We start from the raw sequence: 21,270 nt of genomic DNA, 5'->3' as shown, positions 1-21,270 counted from the left end.
AAATCGGGTCCGCGGTATACTGCGTAATGTCCTCGATTGTTGGAATAAGATGGTTTTTCAGCACTTTTTTGTACTGGATGGCATTCATCGTACCCTGTATAAAATTTAGAGGTCCCAAACCGTACGCTGTCATGCACCCCCAAATCATGACGTATGGTGAATGTTTAACGGTTCGAGGGACGCACGAAGGATGGTATTTTTCCCCAAGTTTTCGTCGAACTATCTTTATGCCGTCTGGACCAAAAAGGTTGAATTTTGATTCATCGGAGAAAATAACATTTTGCCAATCCTCCAAGGTCCAATTCTGGTGCTCCTTCGCCCAATCCAGTCTAGCCTTCTGCATTTTGTTCGTCAGTAATGGTTTCTTTGCGGGACTTCGTGCTTGGAAACCATGCTCCAACTGCCGCCTGAACACAGTTTTTACTGAAAATGTTGATTAGCTAGTAGACTGCACCTCTGCGTGTATTTTAAGTGCCGTTAAAAATCGATCGCGCATAACAATTTTTTTTATTAAGCGATCATCTCGGGCAGATGTCGCGCGCCCCCATCCGCTTCCTTTTTTCCGTTCTATGGATCCAGTTTGTTGGAATTTTTTAAATAAAAACCTCACTGCACCTTCTGAATACCCAACTCGACGAGATATTTTACAATTAGATATGTTTTGTTGCGACAGTGTGATTATTTTGGATTTTATCGCTATCGACATTTGCTTTGCACTTTCCATGATTGTTGTGTTATGTTCCCTCAAACGCGGGTAAAACAAAATTGTTGAGACATTTTCAAATGTAAATATTGTAGAAAGGTGACACAAAGTGTCTTTAATTTATTGAAGAAAAGAAAGAGGTATCGATAAAGGATTTCTTAGAAAAAGAGTTCAGTAAAGTCAAGGCGTGCGGTAGCAAGTAAACTCGTAGATTTTTTTGTCCTGCGGTGTATATATATATATATATATATATATATATATATATATATATATATATATATATATATATATATATATATATATATATATATATATATATATATATATATATATATATATATATATATATATATATATATATATATATATATATATATATATATATATATATATATATATATATATATATATATATATATATATATATATATATATATATATATATATATATATATATATATATAAAGAGTTGCAGCATGAATGATTAATTGTACGATACTGCAAATTGATCAAAACAAATAAGACATTGGGGTAGGATCAGGTAAGGAGTTAAGGAGGGCAGCTACAGGATCCAAAAGGATGACATTATAGACAGTTAGTGTTCCCAAGTACAATAGTAATGTTTCAGAGATTCTTGAAGGTCATCGTAAGAAGATAACTCATTTACTTCAATATATAACTATAACTTCTATTTGGTAATTAAAAATATTATATAAAATTACATTTCCTTTAAATTCCAGACGGTACTGACCGACAATCGGTTAAAAAATGACAAAATTGAAAAATTAAACTCCATTGGCAAATTTAAAGTTATGTACACTTAATATTATACTTAACCCGTAATCTTTTCATTGTAATTCCAGTCCGACTAGATAAAGATGAATACGCAATAACCATTTCATAGAATGAATGACTAACTAACTAACTAACTAACCATCACGCCGCTTCCCCGCAGGGGTAGGCAGAGAGAATCGAACGCCACATCACTCTGTCTTTGCAAACATTCTTTGCCTCTTCTACATTCATGCATCTCCTCATACATACCCGACGATTATTACGACTCCTGACCCGGCCGCTTTCAAGTATTTGACATACCTGATTGTGCCAAGTTTTCCTCGGTCGTCCTCTGCTTCTTTTTCCGAATGACTTTATGAATGACTTCGTAGATAAAAAGCTACGTGAAGCGTTAAGTTAGATTATGAAAGTGATACAATGTACTTAGTAGGCGTTTTAGTACAAGAAGCACTTTTTCCAGATATCAGTGTTATAACAAATCTTTATAGTAAATTTATTAATTATTTATTTACAATCTATTGAATAGAAGTATGCAGTTAGCTTTATCTAAAAATAAACGAATTTTAATGTTCTATAATATTTTTAACTAGGCCATTTTGTTAAATATATTTTTTTAAATTTTTAATTAAAGTTTTACTTAAAAATACCACTACGTATTTCTTAAAATCTACTGTGACACGTGTTTCGATACATTCGCATCATTTTCAAACACCGTATGTCACAGTAGATTTTTAGAAATAGTGGTATTTACTAAGTAAAACTTTAATTAAAAATGGATAAGTTTTACCACAACGTGACTGCCAAATGAATTAATGAAATAATTTTTATTATTTTAACTATATTTAGTACATTGTTAATATGAAAAGTACTAATACAAGTTCATATCAGTTTTTTTCAAATAGCTGTACTGGTTACTGTGGCCCAGTCACGTAAAAAAATGCAACATTGTGAGACAATCAGTGAACTACTTTAGAATATTTAAAATTTTGGACAAAAATTACATTTATAATTTTTTCATAAAGAATTTTGAGTTTTATGTGACATAAACATAAGCGCGTTAATTTGATCAGCTTGCTTATGAAATACAGTTAACCCCCCTATAACGTTGAGATAGGTGCCGCGTTATCGAAATAAACATTAAAAGGTATTAATTTAAAAAAAATATGTATACATTTTAATCAGCAGAAATAACTGAAGATTCAATTCAGAATAAAGATACAATTTAAAAACCCCATATAAAATTCCCTCCGATAACAAGGTTCCTGTCTCAATGTTATTGTTATTGTCATGAACATGAACATGAACTAGAAAAAAAGATAAAAATAAGACTGCCAGTTATGAAATAAACGTCGCAAAATTGTTTGATGTATAAGGGTTTAAAAATGTATGATGATGTATGAAGAATGAAAAGAGTATGAAAGAATTTAAAAATAAATGTTTGTGTACTGTAAGGAAATGTAAATATATACATATATATGTAGATGTAGTAATTTAAGTGTATAAAATAGTTTATATTATGTAATATAAGCTTACTTAAGAAATAATAAAAAAATAAAATAGGGAGGTTTACTGTAATAAGATTTTCCGGCCAACGTGAAATGGGAGAGCTTTCAAAACTTTACATATTTTAAACCCAGACTTTTAGTAAGATTTTGTTTGAATTGCGAGGATTTAATATTTCCTTCATAAATTAAATCATAAATTTCAATTTACTTCATAAATTCCTGGCTAGTATCAATGCGTTGCATTGGCAACCTACTGAAGGAGTTATTTTTACATTTTATTCCAAATTGCGGACATTCCGTTCGTCACACGACATGCAAATCGCTCGCGGAAGTCTGGTGTTGTCATGGCGGCTGGATGTCTGCAGTCGGCGGGCAGCAGTACCTAATTATGTTTATTACGTAGAATAAGCTGGACATTTCAGTGACATACACTTAAGCACAAGGAGAAACTAGGTCAGGGAAGTCTAAGCATCCGGGAAAGAAACACGAGAGACACTTGCGTCATCAGTCACCACCGAAAGCAAAAATATTTTACAATTATTATAGTCGAAATTATACTTGGTACATTGTTAATATTAAAAGTTCATATCAGGGATTTATTTATTTTCCAATAGCTGTACTCGGCTAAGGATATCTGTGGCCCATTCTGGTTACATCTAAAATGAATAAATTAGAAATCATACATTTCTAATTTGTTTAATCTCACAATTCTAAAAAAGGAATGAAAATATAAAAAAAAAGCGAATGAAACAACAATGAGATCAAGACATAGAATGTGGCAAGTGATAGCAGCTATCAAGAAGTACACTGTACTTCATAAACAATCTTCAGTATTGCGTGTGTTGCTGTTACGTTTAATAGATGGCGCTGCCACTGCGGTAAAAAATGTGTCAAAATTTCGAAGCAATTAGTGAATAACTTATGAATATTTAAGATTTTAAATATTCTTAACGTATTAGCAAAAATATTTTACAAAGACATTACTAAATTTAAAAAAAGGCTACATACATAATCATCACTTTTATAGTAGTTGCTTACTTTTGAAAAAGCTCTTTAATCCGAGTAAGTATCAACGCGAACACTAGAATTTTTTATCATGATGGCAGCGCCATCTGTTTAACGCAACAGCAGCACACGCGATGCTATACATTGATCAAGGCTGACAGCGTGCTTTTTCAATGTTTTCGATTGCATTGTTTCCATAGATTTTTAATATTTTTGATGCCTAATAATTAACATATTACTTATATGTATTAGAAATCTGCAATATTTATATTATTTCTTTTCCTTTTATCCAGACAGAGCCGCAGCAACACATGCCGGGTACAGCTAGTTAATAATATTTTTTATTACAATATTCAGTATTCCGTACACGTTGTTTAGAAAAAACACTGTCTTCAATAAAGACTTGTTATATTGTACGGCTACTTATTTGCCAAAACAGACGGTTTTTACGGATCTTACTTCTTAATCTTTTGTAGTTTAGTTAGTTAAAATTTTATCAAATTTACTATAAGAGCAAGCAACTGTATGTATAAACAATATCAATGCGTTACATGGTATATCAATCGTACTATGCAGAAAGAGGTCATGAAAGGAATAGAGGTTTATCGGACTGATGTTTTGCAATATTGAAATTGAACTGGCGCACGAGATAAATCACTCACGCCGCACGCCACTTCAATTATTCACACGTTTTTACCAGTAATACGAAGCGGTACAAATGTATCATATGTATAGAAATAACTACACTAAATGCTAATCATAACAAAATTATTAATAGCCAGGTACCTCCGTAACATCGTGATGTTAAAGGTGAGAAAATATAGATGCACGAATGATAAAACTGTGTATTTTTAAGTATAACATAAAATCTATAGGTACACGAACGGTATCAGAGTAGAAATACTTCATAACTGTAATATCTTCAACCCTGAGGCCTATCTCTTACGTCATATGTAGGTGTCCCGTCAAATTAATCTAGTCGTATATCCAAGAATCCGGATTGGAATTGAGAATTGGATGAAAGTGCAGGACTGATCACCTTGCTTTAAAAAAATTCAAGATCGAGTTAAAGCCGCCTCGATCTGATGCGGTATTCTGTGCACTATTGGGTGCACAGAATTTCATTCATTTATTGAATAAAATACAAAACTTGTGTTTAATGGTTTCTTTATCGTTCGATAATAATAGTTTCTGATCCAACAAATACATAAATTAAGATTGAATCTGAAACATATTCACCAAGAACATGAATATCTATGTGTTGTATTACCAAGACAGATTAATGGACTTTAATTGATAAAATTAACAAAGCTTTACGTATATATTTCTGTCGAGTAAATGTGCTGTAATTTTGACCACCTCCGTAGTGTGGTGGTAAGCGCTTTTGGCTACCGTGAAGAAAGGTGATTTTCACTTTCATATTTATTTATATATCACCCTGGACTGGTACAAGAAGCGCAGGGCTGATCACCTTGCCTTCAGGCAATTAATAATCAACATAACACTGCGTCGCTACGATTCAGTGCCCTATGCACCACTGGGTGCGGATAAGTGTTAGAAGTAAAAGAAGAAATTTGATGAAGTAGAAATAGCTCTTTTAAATAGTTAATGTTCAGTAATATAAAATGAAAATATCAGGAACGAAACTGCACACAGGATTCTTCAAATGAATAGTGAATTGATTATGGGAAACGAAGAGATTTTTTAGTAAATCAAAGGTAAAATAAACAGACAATGAGACGCGATGGCAACAGTAGAAGAATCTTTCCTATGACATTAGTCTGAGTTTTAGAGTTCTTTCGAAAGAAGTGTTAGTACGTAAGTGCTTCCCGCATTCACTCTTCATGTGGCTAGTTGCCAACTTGGGAACTTGGCTAACTGTACACCCGAAACGTGACGAGCAGCGATTGAGAAATATATAGAGAGAAGGAAAATCGATCGCCTAATGTGGCTAATGTTTGATTTGCGTCAACTAATTGAGTATCCAGGAGATGCAACACTTACTGCCAACGCCGAAGAGCGCAAGCGACAGTTATGCACAGGGCTTTTTTTTTATGTAACGCGGTGGAACAGTGTTCCGGCACCTTTTTTCACGGATATTTTTTTTATTATTTTAACGTCAATTAGATGAAACAATGTTTGTGCTTACGTAATAACAATATTTATTTTTATAATTCGTCAAAATGATCAAATATGGTAACGTTATGAATATGGAAATGATATTTGATTTTTTTTGGTAAAAAGCTCGACATAAAGTGAGTTCCTGATTATGCATATCACGAGTGAATTAAGCAGCTTTGATCAATTTTGTACCGAGTATATTTTTTTGTCTGTAATATTAAAATCTCTTATGTCTCAGTGACGTCATTTGTGTCTAAATCGGATAAAGTAACAAAGAATTTTGATTCTTATTATAAAACAGAAAAAGAAACACGCATGATAAAGATCTTAAAACATTGCCTACTCCCTATAAGTATCTTTTTACGGAGGATTTTATGCGATAATTACACCATATTTTTTTGAGATCGCATGGATATTTAAAGCCGTAGTATCGCTTCTTATTGTGCTGGTCCATGCTGAAGGCTGGCAACCATCGTAGCAATTAATTGTTAACTTCTAAAAAACTTTACTTGGGAATTTCGTAGTAAAAAATAAATAAATATTACAATGGCAACACTGGTATGACGACAGAGAGTTTATCTAATATTCAGAGTTGGGGGATGAGAAGGGAGACTGATGCCCGGGCGGTTCTGATTCAAGCTTTCTGAGAAACAGAGATCTGACTCACGCGATTCAATGGACAAGCATATATAACAAAACCGAGTTCTTGGCTTACAGAAATACACCCTACATAATATTTGCTAGCGGACAAAGCAGACAGATACGAGAATGTGATCGTCGTGTGTCATTTCATTATTTCATAATTACATTAGGTAGGTAAAGTTGGATAAACCAGATGATGCGGGTAACACAAGGATGGACAGGATACAAATAATTTCGGGAGAAGGCGGGATTAACTGAAAGATATCGTGGGTGTACTGGCAAAAAACGTTAACTCGAAAATATGACATTTTGGCTTAATGATTTTTAATGACTTAATGACTTATGTGGTTTTAAAAGTAAATTTAACTTTGAGTTTAATAGCAGGTATTTTATTCAGGCTAAAAGCTTTGAATAACAGGGATTTTAAAGTTAACGTTTTTGCCACGATATGTTCCTTATGTCCTCAGCGGAGATGCGTAGCAAATAGCGAAAAAGCAATATCCCTTATTCTCTCGATATTCTCAAAAATAAGTTTTATTTTGCATTTATTTTGCATCTATACATGATCGTTATTCAGAGACTGAATATAAAATACAAATACTAATACTGATATAAAACTCTACGCCAAATGCCGAGACTAGTACGTAAATGGAATTTGTAATCTGTGCTTTTAAATAGGAGACAATCGATGAACAGTAGTTCACGTTTATATACCCCAAGCAAAAAATCACAAGACTATCGTATTTTTTAAATAGAATTTCAACGTAAACTTTAGTCTTAATATACATTATATTAACTTTAGTCATTATACTAACTTCTCTCAGACGAACGTGCGGCAAAACGTTGTATGATAGATGTTGGAATGGTGATATAAGGAAAGAAGAATGCAAGGCTGAGGATAAGCATTATCGATAAAATTAAGAAAGGTGTGTTGATATAGTTTGGGCATGTGAATCGAATCAGGGATGAAAGGACAGTTAAACAAATTTATGAGGCGAATTTGGTTAGTAATAGAAGCAGAGGAAGACCGAGAAAAACTTGGCATGATCAAGTTTTTTATATGCTTGAAAGTGGTCAGGTCAGGAGTCGGAATAATCGGTGTGTATGTATGAGAAGATTTATGAGTGTGGAAGAGGGGAAGATTGTATGCCAAGACACATTAGTGTGGCTTCTATTTTTCTGCTTACCCCTGCGAGGAAGCGGCGTGATGGTTAATTAGTTAGTTAACTTTAGTCATTTGCACTTCCATAGAAATATAAGTTTATTTAATATGGATAACGGCACCATAAAAAAAAAGAGTTTCTATTTTCTACAGAAAATAAACAAGGACCAGGAAATCATGATTCATCTCTCAAATCCAGAAGAAAAATGGATGACGTCTGCTGATAAAACACCGGTATAAAATTACGTTTTATGACACGCATTTTTTGCATTTTAAGACGTACGCAAATATGCAGATGTTTTAATCACCGATGGTATAATTGCAACACACTTATATCAGTAATTAAAGATAAGTCGACTTACGGAGAAACTGAATAAACGCTACTACGAAATTATTAATCATACAGATGGATTTTCAAACATTACAAAACAAAATGAAGATGACCCGGAACAAATTAAATAAATATGTGCAATGTGTACAGTAAAATCTAAAATAGAATTTGTTTATTTTGAATGTAGGTGTACTTATCGCAAAACATTTTTGCCATTTTTTCACATCGTTTTTATGTGGAGTGTGTGTACAATTTGTACAACAAAATCTAAAACAGAATTTGGTTGTTTTTAATGTAGGTGTACTTATCGCAAAACGTTTTTGACATTTTTTCACATCGTTTTTATGTGGAGTGTGTCAGGCATAGCCGAATAATCAATGGACACTTGTTTAGATGAGTATGAATCGGAGGATATTCGCGTGGTGCTGCCAAACTACCAAACCTGTTCCACCACCAGCCGAGTCGTGGGCTCGGTATCTGCCAGCGAATCTCGCAACAAGGTCAGAACAAAGAAAGGCAGCCGGCGAATCAGCGAAAAAGTGCAAACAGTATCCAAGCCGCGATCGAGACGATCGCAGTAACGCCTGGGCCTTTGTGGCGCAGTGGCGCAAATTGCGATTTTCAAACGGTGTTTGAAAGACAATATTATTTGCGTACAGATCTAGTTGCGACCCACTTAGTCAGGAATGGAGGCGGGCAGTCTCACCACAAACCAATACAACAGTTAGTCTACTACCAGATTTATTACACCGCTCGAAAATAGTTTTAAAATATTTGAAGGTACATGCGCAGAAGAACACACCCATACATAGATATACGTAGCTTTAAAATCTTACTCATCCAACGTTGGAATTGATACATTAACAAAAAACGAATAGAAATATGTGATTTGTGGAGATATACAGAAATGTAACAATCCAAGATCTTCCTCCGTGCTTTTGAGAAACAGCCGAGACAGTAGACTGCCCAAAATAACCGAATTTTTGTATCAACATCAGACTTCGACTCTACAGCACTAAATTTGTTTGAAGTCAACCTTCAACTCCATTTAATGTTTTAATTATATGTATAAAGAGAACCAACATGGCTGTCAAGATTTTTATCGAAAATTTTCGATGTCAAATGAACCGTAGACATAACATAAAATGTCAACCATCGACCTGCCTACAAACGTTCAACACCCGCTTCAACTGGCAAGTTAAATAAGGTTGATAACCAAGTTAATCGCCATAGGACGTAGAGTAGTAAAGTAGTACTCAAAACATCTGACTCCCACACCATTTCGCTCATTCCTTTCAAGAACGTCATAAATCAAAAATCGTCAATTTTGAGTTGTGCATGTTTTCGTGATGCCCAGGACCCTCTACAGGGCAGAAAGTGTTATTTTTGCATTTTGAAGAAAAGGTATTGTTTAATTATTTTTTTAAATATACCAAATATTTTTCAAATGGAGAAAAAATATTCAGGTTTTACCTAAAAAGATCTGTTGCACAGTAAAAAGTTAAATAAGTGACTTGATATTTATTTTTAATACATTGTATTTTATGTTTGAACTTTAAAAACGTACTCCTGAAAAATCAAGTTTTTTGATTTATGACGTTCTTGAAAGGAGTGAGCGATTTGTTTTATGGGAATCTGTCACAAAACCTACCGTGTTGTAAAGAAATATATTCAGTATCAAGTCCGGCTATTACATATTTATAGGTAACATACATATAATCTGATTTCTTGAATGTTTTCCGCAGATACTTTGTGGCACATTTTATAAACTTTATAAAATGAAATAACTTTGTTTTAACCACTTTTTTTTTTAAAGTGGTTAGAACAAAGTTACCTATTAATTTAATAAAGTATATAATCTGATTCCGATTACACCATTTAATGTAAATATAAGTAAGTCATTGATTAGTGTAGTTATTTTATACTTTTACTACACTTAAGAATAATTCTGACCCGTACTCTGCATCCCCTCAGACGAATGTGAGACAAAACGATGTATGATAGATCGGCAGTCCAAACTCAAAACACAGTAAGGGACATTTTTTTGCAGTACGTTTTTTTTGCATTTTTGGACTATATAAGTATAGTCTACTTAGTCCGAAAATGCAAAAAAAAAACGGACTACGAAAAAATGTCCCTTACTGTGTTTTTAAGTTTGGACAGCCGAGATGTTTCAATGGTAAAATAAGGTAAGAATGCAAGGCTGAGATAAGCATTATTGATAAAATTAAGAAAGGTGTGTTGGGATGGTTTGGACATGTGGAACGAATGGGCGGGGAAAGAACGGTAAAACAAATTTATGAAGCGAATGTAGTTGGAAAAAGAAGCAGAGGAAGACCGAGAAAACTTGAATGATCAGGTATGTCAAATATTTGAAAGAGGTCAGGTCAGGAGTCGAAATAATCGGCGCGTATGTATGAGGAGATGCATGAATGAGGCGAAGAAAGTTTGAAAAGACAGAGTGGAGTGGCGTTCTGTTCTCTCTGCCTACCCCTACGGAAAAGCGGCGTGATGGTTAGTAAGTTTTAGTTAGTTAGGTACTGTGCTTTTTTCGTGTTAACTGAGTCATCGTTTACTCCGGATCTTAGACTGTCTCCGCATTCTACAGTCTACAATCCCATTAAGAAAACCATGTAAAAACTTAATTATCTTTAAAAAATAATTTGAGATCTTGCTTAGTTTATGTTTTGATCATCGATAAGGGAATATTACGTAAACCCTTCGTCAAAGAAAGCCCGCCCGCGCGGTGATTTTGCTTTCGGAAGATATTATCTGGGAGGTCTTGAGCATTTATTAATTGTTATGTATTTATATAGTACCGGACACAGGATGCATCAAGAGGACCCCTTGTCGGGGAACGGAAACAAGGAAAGTAATCATTACTCGATGTAATAATACTGTGTTTATTGTATATCAGGTGATTTTTTTTTCTTTTTCGTAGAATTCAAATCAGATGGCAAAATTCAAATCACGGCAGGCGTAGTTGCGTAGACGCTCGACTGCGGAATTGGCGTCACGGGTTCGATTCCCGCCAATTGCAAAATCAATTGAAGATTAATTTTCAATTGGTCTGGGTTTTGTGATGCATTTTTCACATTTACCTTCCCTATCCTTACTTTCCTACATGCAAATAAGCCTCTAAAAGCACAGGCTCTGTGGGTTATTCCTTTTTAAAAAAATGAAAGTTGAAAGTTTACTGGGTCCTACTGGGTTATGAGATTGGGTTACACATTCGTCACTCGGGGCTCGCTTACCTCGAAATACAACTACAGTAAATCCCCCTATAACGTTGAGATAGGTACCGCATTATCGTAGGGAACCTTATAAGGGGTTAATGTATTAAATTGTATTTTTATATTTTATCCAGCAGAAATGACTGAAATGAAACATTTAAAATTAAACTACCATTCAAAAACATTACCCCCTACCATATTCCGTTATAACGTTATATGGGGGTTTACTGTAATACCTTTTTAATAGTTTTTTTTTTAATTCAGTCCATTTTCGCGAGCTGGCGTTCAACCATCAAGTAACACAATTATCGTCCATCTTATAATAATTTATCGACTCTTTGCTGGCAAATTTTAGCAAATAAAGCTAGATTAGATCGTTGTGTTTTGCCAAATCTGCCAAAAATAATTATTTGCACGATTGGATCGCTCCTAAGTGTGCGTTTTTTTTATTCAGCTCAAGCGAATATTTATTTTGAGCTGAATTACTAAAACGAAATCGTCTTTACCTGCCTGATGTTTACGATAATTTGCCAGAAAAGGGTCGATATTTTCGTCGAAGGTTTCGATAAAACCAAGTAGGTACATAATATTATCGGATTTTTTATGATTAGAATTTTTATTAATGAATTAATTGATTTAACATAAAAAACATTTAATGGGCACCCGGTAATAATTTTTATATCTTCGTAAGATTTCGATTAAACCAAATTTATTGAAGTAAAAGTAGGTACCGAGTGTATTTGTTTATTATTATATTTTTTATTCCTCAATTGGTATTACATAAAAAGTTCTAGCAAGCATCTAGTTTTTTTTTTTAAATATGTTCTATAAACTCTTTTTCACAATAATATGAAAAAGTGAGATATAAAATATTACGGAAAAAGGACAAAGAATAGTTGCACTTATTCTATTTATTATGAAGATATAAACAAAATGAAGACATTGTATTGTGACAAGTATTGTGTTGTTTGTTTTGAGATAATCAATGTTGGTATCAGAGAGAATATATGAGATAATCAATTTGATTATCTTTAAAAATAATTTTGATTATAAATTAATAATGTTGCTAAATATTTTCAAGGAACCCATATATTTTTTCTCCGTGTTAGTAATCAATTTTCGGTTTTAAATGGGAACAATTAATTTTTTTCCGTTCAGAAAGAAAATGGTCAAAATACTCGAATGGCTTTTTTGGCATAACGTTTTTAGGGTTTTTGGGGTTGTTCCTGTAAGATAATTGGCGAGAGCTCGTTCCAACGAATCGTTTGATAGTAATTTTGCCAAAAAACGAATTTTCAGACGCGTTACCGCTTAATACATGGCAATTGATTTAGTCTTAAATATATTTTAGCAATGATCTTAGTCAGGTAATAAATAAGATATGAAAATTTATTGCTTAAAAATAATTACATATTTATCACAAAAAAGTGAGTTAATAGATTAATGTTTTTTATATAAACGGAAGCACGAATGCGCTGAGCATTATTCATTTCCGTTTCAAAAATAACGATTGTTTATAAAACACATTCATTGAGTATCGAGTCCCTTACATTGTCGCAGGTTGGGTCACCTTTGTTCAATGTTTAAGTTAGTTATTATTGTTTACGATTGAAGCGAAGTTTCAAACTGGCTTTTAAATTGAAATATTTTACGTACCTCTTCCAAGGAATGGATGGTTTGACGACATTGGGGCATACGGGACACAAAAGTTGAAGTTGTCGGAGAGTTATAATCCTCCCTCGTCTCCTCTATAAATTCGTTTACACCTATAAGGCCCGGCATGTTACACACAGAACACTGACACTTCACGGAATAAACGTTGACACTTCTACATTGACATTTTTAAGTTTCACAAAATACAAATGACCACTTGTCAGATACGGATGACACTAGAACACAAATGCCGCATTATTTCACCACGATTTTTTTTATTTTTAGCATCGCGCACCGTTGATAAAAAGCCGATCTTTTTGGGATAATAAGGAAACACAGCGATACGCAACACCAACACGCCCGCAGACTATCTCAAACTGCCAAATGAGGAGCTAAAACGCGAGAATCGCGCTACAGCGCTGCGATCTATTGTGGAAACAGGGAACTATATAGCGTGCACGAATGCCATCTGTTGAAAATTTATCGAAGAATCTCAGAAAAAACCTTATTTGAGGGTTTGCAAAGAAGAACTACTTAATTTAAAAATATATAGATATTATTGGGATACCTACATATTTACCCCCCACATTCATTTCATTTATCCATATCCGCTCCCTATGTGATGCATATGGAGTCTACAAACTCTCTACAGGTTCTTGTGTCGGCTGCTAGAATCCTTACATCCTTCCAAATCAGATCCGAGTCTCGAAGTTCAGGCGAGAACTGCCAACGGATTGTCAGGGGTGGACATCACGGGCTACGGGAATCTGATACCTTGAAATTGATGAGGCAATAAGACAAAAAGATCTATCGAATTAAGTGGTGTCTTATTTAGAAAATATGACAAGACGAATTCACAAATAAATGAGCTATTTAAAAAATCTGGATTGATATAAAATATTGAATCCATTGTGTCTATTGTATTGTTGTATCTTTTGAATTGTTTTTAGGGATCAACCTTATGAATTGATTATTATTAAACTTTACACATCCACTATCATATTTGTGTGTGTTTTTTTAAAGATAAATATTTGTGTTTTTATTATTTCCAAAAATGTTTTAATTTCCTTATTTTTTCCTTGAGCTTAAGCGGCTTATTATTAGAAATAGGTATCCAATTGTGGTAGAGTGGATCCGAACCGAGAAACTCTGGCTCAGGAGTCCGCGAAACTAACCACGGGACCACAACACGACAATGTTTGAAAATGAAGTGGAATGTACCGAACACATTATACAATGGATTTTAAGAATTATGTAGTAGTATTTATCAAGTAAAATAAAAAAAATGGATAGATACTATTACCACAAAATGACAGAGTCAATTGATGAAACTTTCAAATTCCTGACTCTTCTGTATATCACGACTTACTAGGCAGAAACCCCGCTGGATCTACTTTCATGGGAAGTAGGTACTAAATACTACGTAGGTGTATTTAAAATATTTTGATCTGCTCCGTAGAGATAAATAAATGGCAACACCAATAAAAAAATGTCAGATATACAAAAAGGTACATAGTCATATGACTAAAGAATATAGAATATTCTTACGAAATTTTGGAAGTAAAATAGAAAATTAAAGTATCGTTTGATTTTATTACAGATTGTTCTAAAATTTGGATGAGACTGTTTGACCATCGGCCTTTTTTAAACGGAGAAATTAAGTATATGCTTAGGGAATTTGAAGTAAGTACACACCATTCTGATAATAGATCATTTACAGCTTTATCGCTATAGCCTCCCCATTTGACCAGGAAGTCTTTGATGGCAGCAGTTGAGATTGGATGATTTGCTTGCTCTTCCTCGTTGTCAGATGAAACTTCGTATGGAGCTTCATCGTGTTGCCTTACTAGAAGTGCTTGGAGCTCTTCAACTGTCAGCTCTTCATGGTATTCTTTAAAAATCTCCTCCACATCTTCCTCCTCTACTTCTAATTCCAACTTTCTGGCCACCGTGATGATGTCCTTCACCAATTCCTAATAGTTACCTAAGACAGCGTCGGCATAGATTGTTTCACATTCCTATATACAGGACCAACCTGCCGATGGTTATGTCTGCAGGAAGAGCTTCCGCTATGTTGAACATTATTACATTGAATATTGATCTGTTCCATATGTGTCCGAAGGAGTTTTCCGAAGCCGGATTCTTGTACACCTTTAAGTATTCTTGCTTACTTTTAATATATACGCCTTGAATATTGTTGTTATGTATATATAATTTTTTTTTGTTGAATAAAATTTAATTGAATTTTTTGTTGTTGAATAAAATTGAATTCCGTAGCGTGAGAAGCGAGGTTCAATTTGTGAGTCGCATTCCTTATGTGAGGCATCACTGTATATTATGTATATCTTAATGGATATTTAAGAAATCTTATTTAAACCCCTTTTAAAATATACTCCTTTTTACAGGAAAAGAGGTCTGACAGAGAAATAGAAAACTTATTTTCGGTTATTGAAAATGCAACGGAAATTAAAGATCAAGTAGAACGCCTAAAGCAGCTCTCCTCCTCCAACTTACCCATTTTGACCAGTAAATTGGATGAAGCTTTACAGTAGTGTGATCATATCCAAAATATAGAACTGCAAAAAGAGAGGGAAAAGGTCAGTATGTCATTTTTATATGTTATGCGATATCTAACCTTATTTATGTAGTACCTACTTAATATTCATACCTTTTTTATTATTATTTATTGATTTAGCATTTTAATTTGTAGAACTCCAATTTAATTTACGTATTAATTTTAAATCAAACACAGATTTTTTGAGTCTACTAAGTTGTATTTTATTAACAAAAACACATAAAAAAATTATTGTGACAATTGTTTCACCTTGTTTGATCGTCTTTTTTAATGAGTAAATAAAATTTAATAAATTTGTCTGCATTTGTGTATATTTTTTTAACAAAACTTACAATGTAAAAAAAATGCCACAGAAATGTTTGTGCTGCTGCTAATGCTACATCCTTATTTTTTTACTGTAGATATAATCAAAGCCATCTTATAGAGTTGTATAGTTTGTTTCTCTCTTTATAACGGAAAATCCTTTTGTGTACAAAGACATCAAATCTTTCTACAATTATATACAATACTTATACAGTTTATCAAACTTTTTTTCAATTTTAAATTAAAAGTTCATTTGAAATTCGTAGATATATAATTTAACATCACTATACATCTATGTATACACATAGGCGTGCATTCTATATAGGCAGTAAAGCAGTGCCTACCCTGGATTACTCGCGTTCCATATAGAAACACGACCAGTGCCTATGCCTTACTGTATTGCCTACTTTATCTTACTACCCAACTCTGCTGCCTACCTTGATTAAAAATTCTGTGCACACCACTGTGTATACAACATATGCACATACTGGTTATAAACCTTTTGTTTGTATCTGATATAAGTCTTAAATTTTTAGGAATCTACTCTTGAAAGAAACAGGTGTGAAAGAAAAAATGAATGGGCTCTTTTTATTGATGATATATCCCAAAAATTTGTTCGGATAGATAACGCGTTTGAACAAAAAGAAGAGGAATTGAAGGACTTTTATGCCGATTTGGAACATAAACTCAATCTGACTACTAAATAAAGGTTTATTTTAAATCAAAACAAAATGGATACAACAGGTTTTGTAGTCGATCCAACAATACGAATTAAGCCTTCATTGAAACTAAGGAAATTCATAAATGATTTGAAGAGCACTTTAGACATGCCACAATCTATAAAATTTTTTAAAGGCATTGATGTAAACATAAATGAATCAAATAATGGTGTAGCTAATGATACAAAAAACAAATCTCTGTTGAATATGAAAGATATAAATTTGTTGAAGTCACTTTTGAAAAATGATGAAGTAAAACCAACTGAGGAAAATGTTATTAAGAATAATTTTAAAAGTACCGAAGATAAAATTAAGAATGAAAAAGGTGAGATAAAAAGAGAGTACTGTGATGACAATTACTTGGTGGTTGGTGACATGGAGTGGCTATCCGCTTATTTAGAGGGTTTAAGAAATGAAGGTGAATACATTTACTTACACGAACTGTTGGAAGGGTCAGATATAATACTTCCCAAAAATGAGATTATAAAGCGCAATCCGGTACTCGAAGAGAGGTGTGTGAAACTAAGGAGGGACCAGTCCAACAGAGACTATCGATCAATGACAAGAAATGTGGATAATGTTAGAGCCAGACTTCCGGAGGATACTATAGCCTACCAACGTAAGCATATTTTTTATTGTAGTAGTTTAATAAAATTTTGCAGAAAGTACTTGTTGAGATATATTGTATTACCTAATATGCCTTTAATATTGAAAATTAGCTTCAACTAAAGCAACACCGCTTAACGTTTGCCTAATTAAGTATTTAGTGATGAAACTTGGTTTAAAATCATTCCTAATACATATGGAGGACTATGTTTTCTTGGGAGTGCTCACATACACAGAAATAGTGCTCATAATGTTTTTAGAAAAAAATCAATTACACCTGGATTAAGAGAAAATTAAGTTCCGACTTAATGAATACTGGGCCTTAAGAGACCTATGGCAACATTAGGAATTAGATGCAAGATTTTTATAAACGGTTTTAATGTTTTTTTTTTACAGTAAAGGGTATGAACCGACAATTGATAGCTGTTGGTCAGTTTGTGATATCGGTTGGCGCCGGGTTCTTATTTGGCTTCCTGGGAGTTGAGCTGATGATTGGAAGTCTGGATTTCGGATTCCGTTTGCTCCTTGGAGTCATGTGCGCTCTCATCATCGCCTTAGCTGAGATATATTTCTTGGCTAAGAAACTAAATGAAGAACTTTCAATGGGTGATAACGTCCAATTGGGAGGGCCGTCCATTTACCCTGATGGAAAGCCACACCAAGATTGATCACAATAATAAGCTTGCACTTTGTAATATTTCATTTACAATTCCATATTTATTAGTACTTAAGTTTACTTTTTTATTTATAAAATATTACATATTTGATAAAATAATATTATTTACATATAACTGTGTTTTATTCTTCTTTTGAACTTACTATGTATAGGACAACATTTTGAGTGTCCAAATACTTGTTCACAAATCTGGATTACCTCCAATGATAGAAGTTATTTTTCATATTATTTAAATAAATAACTTCAAATTGTAAGCTAAAATAATGAAATGAAATGTTCCGAGAATTTGAGTTGTGTGGTTGTCAATCATGGGTAGAATTGGTGACTTATTTAGAATGTTACAAGACTTTTATATTCTTCTTCATCTATATTGAGATGTCAAAAAATATTATTTATTATAAGAGTTATTCGTATGGAAGCAGAAATTGTAAGTAATTAGGGGTCATAAAAGTTAAAATACTAATAAATGTTTTGGAATATGTATTTATTAATAATTTCACAAAAGTACATTTTTATAATATATATGGTACTTTCTTTAAGCATAACAATTGTATATTTTTTATAATTTAAAGCACATATATTTTTATATCTTTCAAATTCATGAAATGGATCTGTGAAAAATATAATTATGATTTCAGATTTATTAAACAAAAAGCTGTATGCTGTATACACCAAAATGCAACATGTTTTATTTAATTTTGGAAGCATTTTTTTGTACTTTTATTGAACAGAAGAGACTTGAAAGAAAATACAAAGCGTTTATTATAAAAGTAAAAATAAAATATAAAAAATTAATTTCAGAAAGATTTTCAAAAAAACGAAAGTAAAATTTAATATAAAAATTAACAATACATTTGCAAAAATGTTGTATATACAGCAGACCATTAATGATAAAAAGTAAATGGAAAATTGCATTTCTAGAGGAAAAAAGAAAGAATCAGTTGAACCATTGGAATATTCTTTTACATGTTTTCAAAATTTGATTTTACAGCTTCATATAAACCAAAGTAAATATGTAATGCTTTCTTTTTGCATATGCATTTTTTTGTCAAACAAAATCTATGCATAAATGAACGTTTTATACATTCAAAGTGGTGATACATTATTACATGTAAAATTACTATTTTTCTATATTAATAAACTTTTTGTTCAAATTCATTTTTAGTAACCCTGAATAACTCCATTTTAGTATTATGAAAAGATAAGACGCAGAAAGCGCTTATATTTATCACTAAATAAGTGAATAGTTACTTTATTTCACACGTAGCATACTACAGACACCCAAATCTGAGATAAAGAGTATATAATAAATGCTGTTAGCTTTTTAAAAATTAATTTTAACAATGATGATTAAAAGCCAAAATATATCAACTGGCATTTTGGGCTAAAAATGCAAATTTTAAATTCGAAGTGTTGTCCCAAAATATAAATTGTCCATGTGTACAAAATAGTCAACCTGATAACATAGATGGGTACATATATATATTAAAAACATGAAGTTTTGTGACTTATTGTAAAATTAAAAAAAAAAAGTTGGTTTTAACACGGCTTTCAAGCATCGATCGTACATTGTAGCAAAAGAAAAATGTTCTACTGCTCAAAACAACATCCACATATAAGTTTTTGTCAAGGGAAAGCTTGTATTTTAGCAGCGAGTCCACAGAGGGGAGAAAGGATGGGGAAGGAAAGAAGGAAATGTACATGAAAGCATCCAGAGTAAGTGGAAATATTTATATTTTTTGCATTTGGCCTGAATCGAAGTGCGTCTATCCTACTATGCCATGGCGCTCATTATACATATTAATATATTATAAATTTAACCACAATCCAAACGGAAAAACCACAAATATTCCTTTAGGTTATGCATTTATATATTTAAATATATATTTTATGTATTTAAATATTTGTAAATTATGTAACAGTAATAAATTTCTTTCCAATCTACTAACCACATTTATATATGAAACTCTCATTTTAATACACATAAATATATATACATATATGTACTACATTTCTTGAAAAAACGCATTTGCAAATTTTTTATTATTAATTATTAGAGTATTTTTATCAGACGTTTCATAACATAAGCAAATTCCAGATAAATTGGCCTCAAATCACCCTGGGTTAAATATTACACTTTCATTACTTTTGGCTATACATGAAGTACTATTTTCATCAAGTCTTTGTTTATAGGCAAATTCCGTATCCAATACCCCAAAATTACATTGTACTTTTATGAATTAAATCAAGTTATAAGAATACAACAGTATTCATTGGAGACACAACATATTATTCATGATTTGTGCGGATGGAAAAAGAAGAACTATGTTATTTCTCTTCATCGTTACCAATATAATAACAATATAGATATAATACTAATATAGTAATTTGAAGTATTCTCATATTCTATACAGGGAACAAAACATAGACTGGATAACATACAAACATATTACATTTTACAACATAAATAGACTTTTATCTGAGATACTTTTACCAGAAATATTCAATAAAAGATATATAGATTTAACAATTTATAAGACACTCATATTTGTTGCATAAACAGTCAATTAGACTAATACTTAAAAGGTAGTTCGTCAGTATTATGGTAACACAGTTAATTCATAATATGTATATTAAAACTTTATCATTGTGTTTTGAATATTGAAAGCATTCACTTTGTGGATCATATTGATATATTATTTCGAGAAATAAAAATACTTTGTGTTCTGATCCACTCACATTTTTATTAACCAACTAGTTTCGGCAACAACCTGTTGCCCTCTTCAGGGTTACATTTATTACATTTATTAGTAATAAATGTAACCCTGAAGAGGGCAACAGGTTGTTGCCAAAACTAGTTGGTTAATAAAAATGTGAGTGGATCAGAACGCAAAGTATTTTTATTTCTCGAAATAATATACTTTATCATTGTGCTCAAAATAACAAGCTTTCAAAAAGTCATAATTAATGCTACTGATTTACAGCAGAATGCCCTCTTTTGGCTGTTTCAGATAAAATTGCTATAAAAAATATATTCAATGTTTTTTTTGCAATAATCAAAAGCAAACCATTATGTAGTTTGAAATTCTATAAAATATTGAAAAAAAAACATTAGGCCATGAGTGTTTATTGTGAGTGTAGTCTCACATCTAAAATAGAAAACGTGAAGCACGCAAAAGGTCCAATGAGACCATTAGCAGTCGCAAGTAATAAAAATAAATAGATCATTGAATGGCTTGAC

The 21,270-nt window shown here is 32.4% G+C and overlaps 3 protein-coding genes across 4 annotated transcripts in view; 2 read left to right on the top strand and 1 right to left on the bottom strand.

Annotated features, from left to right (window-relative positions):
* The window catches only part of Asap (ArfGAP domain of ASAP), a 139,714-nt gene extending 126,185 nt beyond the window's left edge, over positions 1-13,529 (bottom strand). For both annotated transcript variants that reach the window (XM_088277181.1, XM_088277188.1), the window contains exon 1: positions 13,154-13,529. In XM_088277181.1, coding sequence (XP_088133307.1) covers positions 13,154-13,279 — 126 coding nt within the window. In that variant the 5' untranslated portion in view covers positions 13,280-13,529. The remainder of the gene's footprint in view (positions 1-13,153) is intronic.
* A 243-nt stretch (positions 13,530-13,772) lies between these two features.
* Muted (biogenesis of lysosome-related organelles complex 1 subunit 5) lies at positions 13,773-16,735 on the top strand. Its single transcript, XM_088277805.1, is given in 4 exon segments — positions 13,773-13,886; positions 14,720-14,833; positions 15,556-15,747; positions 16,565-16,735. Coding segments are annotated over 4 exon segments (591 nt in total).
* A 24-nt stretch (positions 16,736-16,759) lies between these two features.
* LOC148313937 (uncharacterized) lies at positions 16,760-18,143 on the top strand. Its single transcript, XM_088277160.1, has 2 exons — positions 16,760-17,366; positions 17,750-18,143. Exons 1-2 carry the CDS (start codon positions 16,760-16,762, stop codon positions 18,019-18,021), a joined length of 879 nt encoding a protein of 292 aa, XP_088133286.1. The 3' UTR covers positions 18,022-18,143.
* The last annotated feature ends 3,127 nt before the right edge of the window (positions 18,144-21,270 follow it).

This window comes from Brachycentrus maculatus, unplaced genomic scaffold (genome assembly GCF_059751285.1).
Source record: "Brachycentrus maculatus isolate JH-2025_06_01 unplaced genomic scaffold, ASM5975128v1 h1tg000004l, whole genome shotgun sequence".
Classification (NCBI taxonomy): Eukaryota; Metazoa; Arthropoda; class Insecta; order Trichoptera; family Brachycentridae; genus Brachycentrus; species Brachycentrus maculatus.
The sequence above is the reverse complement of the archived record's forward strand: the minus strand, read 5'-3'. Positions and strand labels throughout refer to the sequence as shown.

What these genes read in the sequence shown, in the direction of transcription:
- LOC148313937 (XM_088277160.1), top strand. Translation starts at nt 16,760, where the DNA reads ATGGATACAACAGGTTTTGTAGTCGATCCAACAATACGAATTAAGCCT. An exon ending in GGATACTATAGCCTACCAAC is followed by an intron (nt 17,367 to 17,749) that starts GTAAGCATATTT and finishes TTTTTTTTACAG; the next exon opens with TAAAGGGTATGAACCGACAA.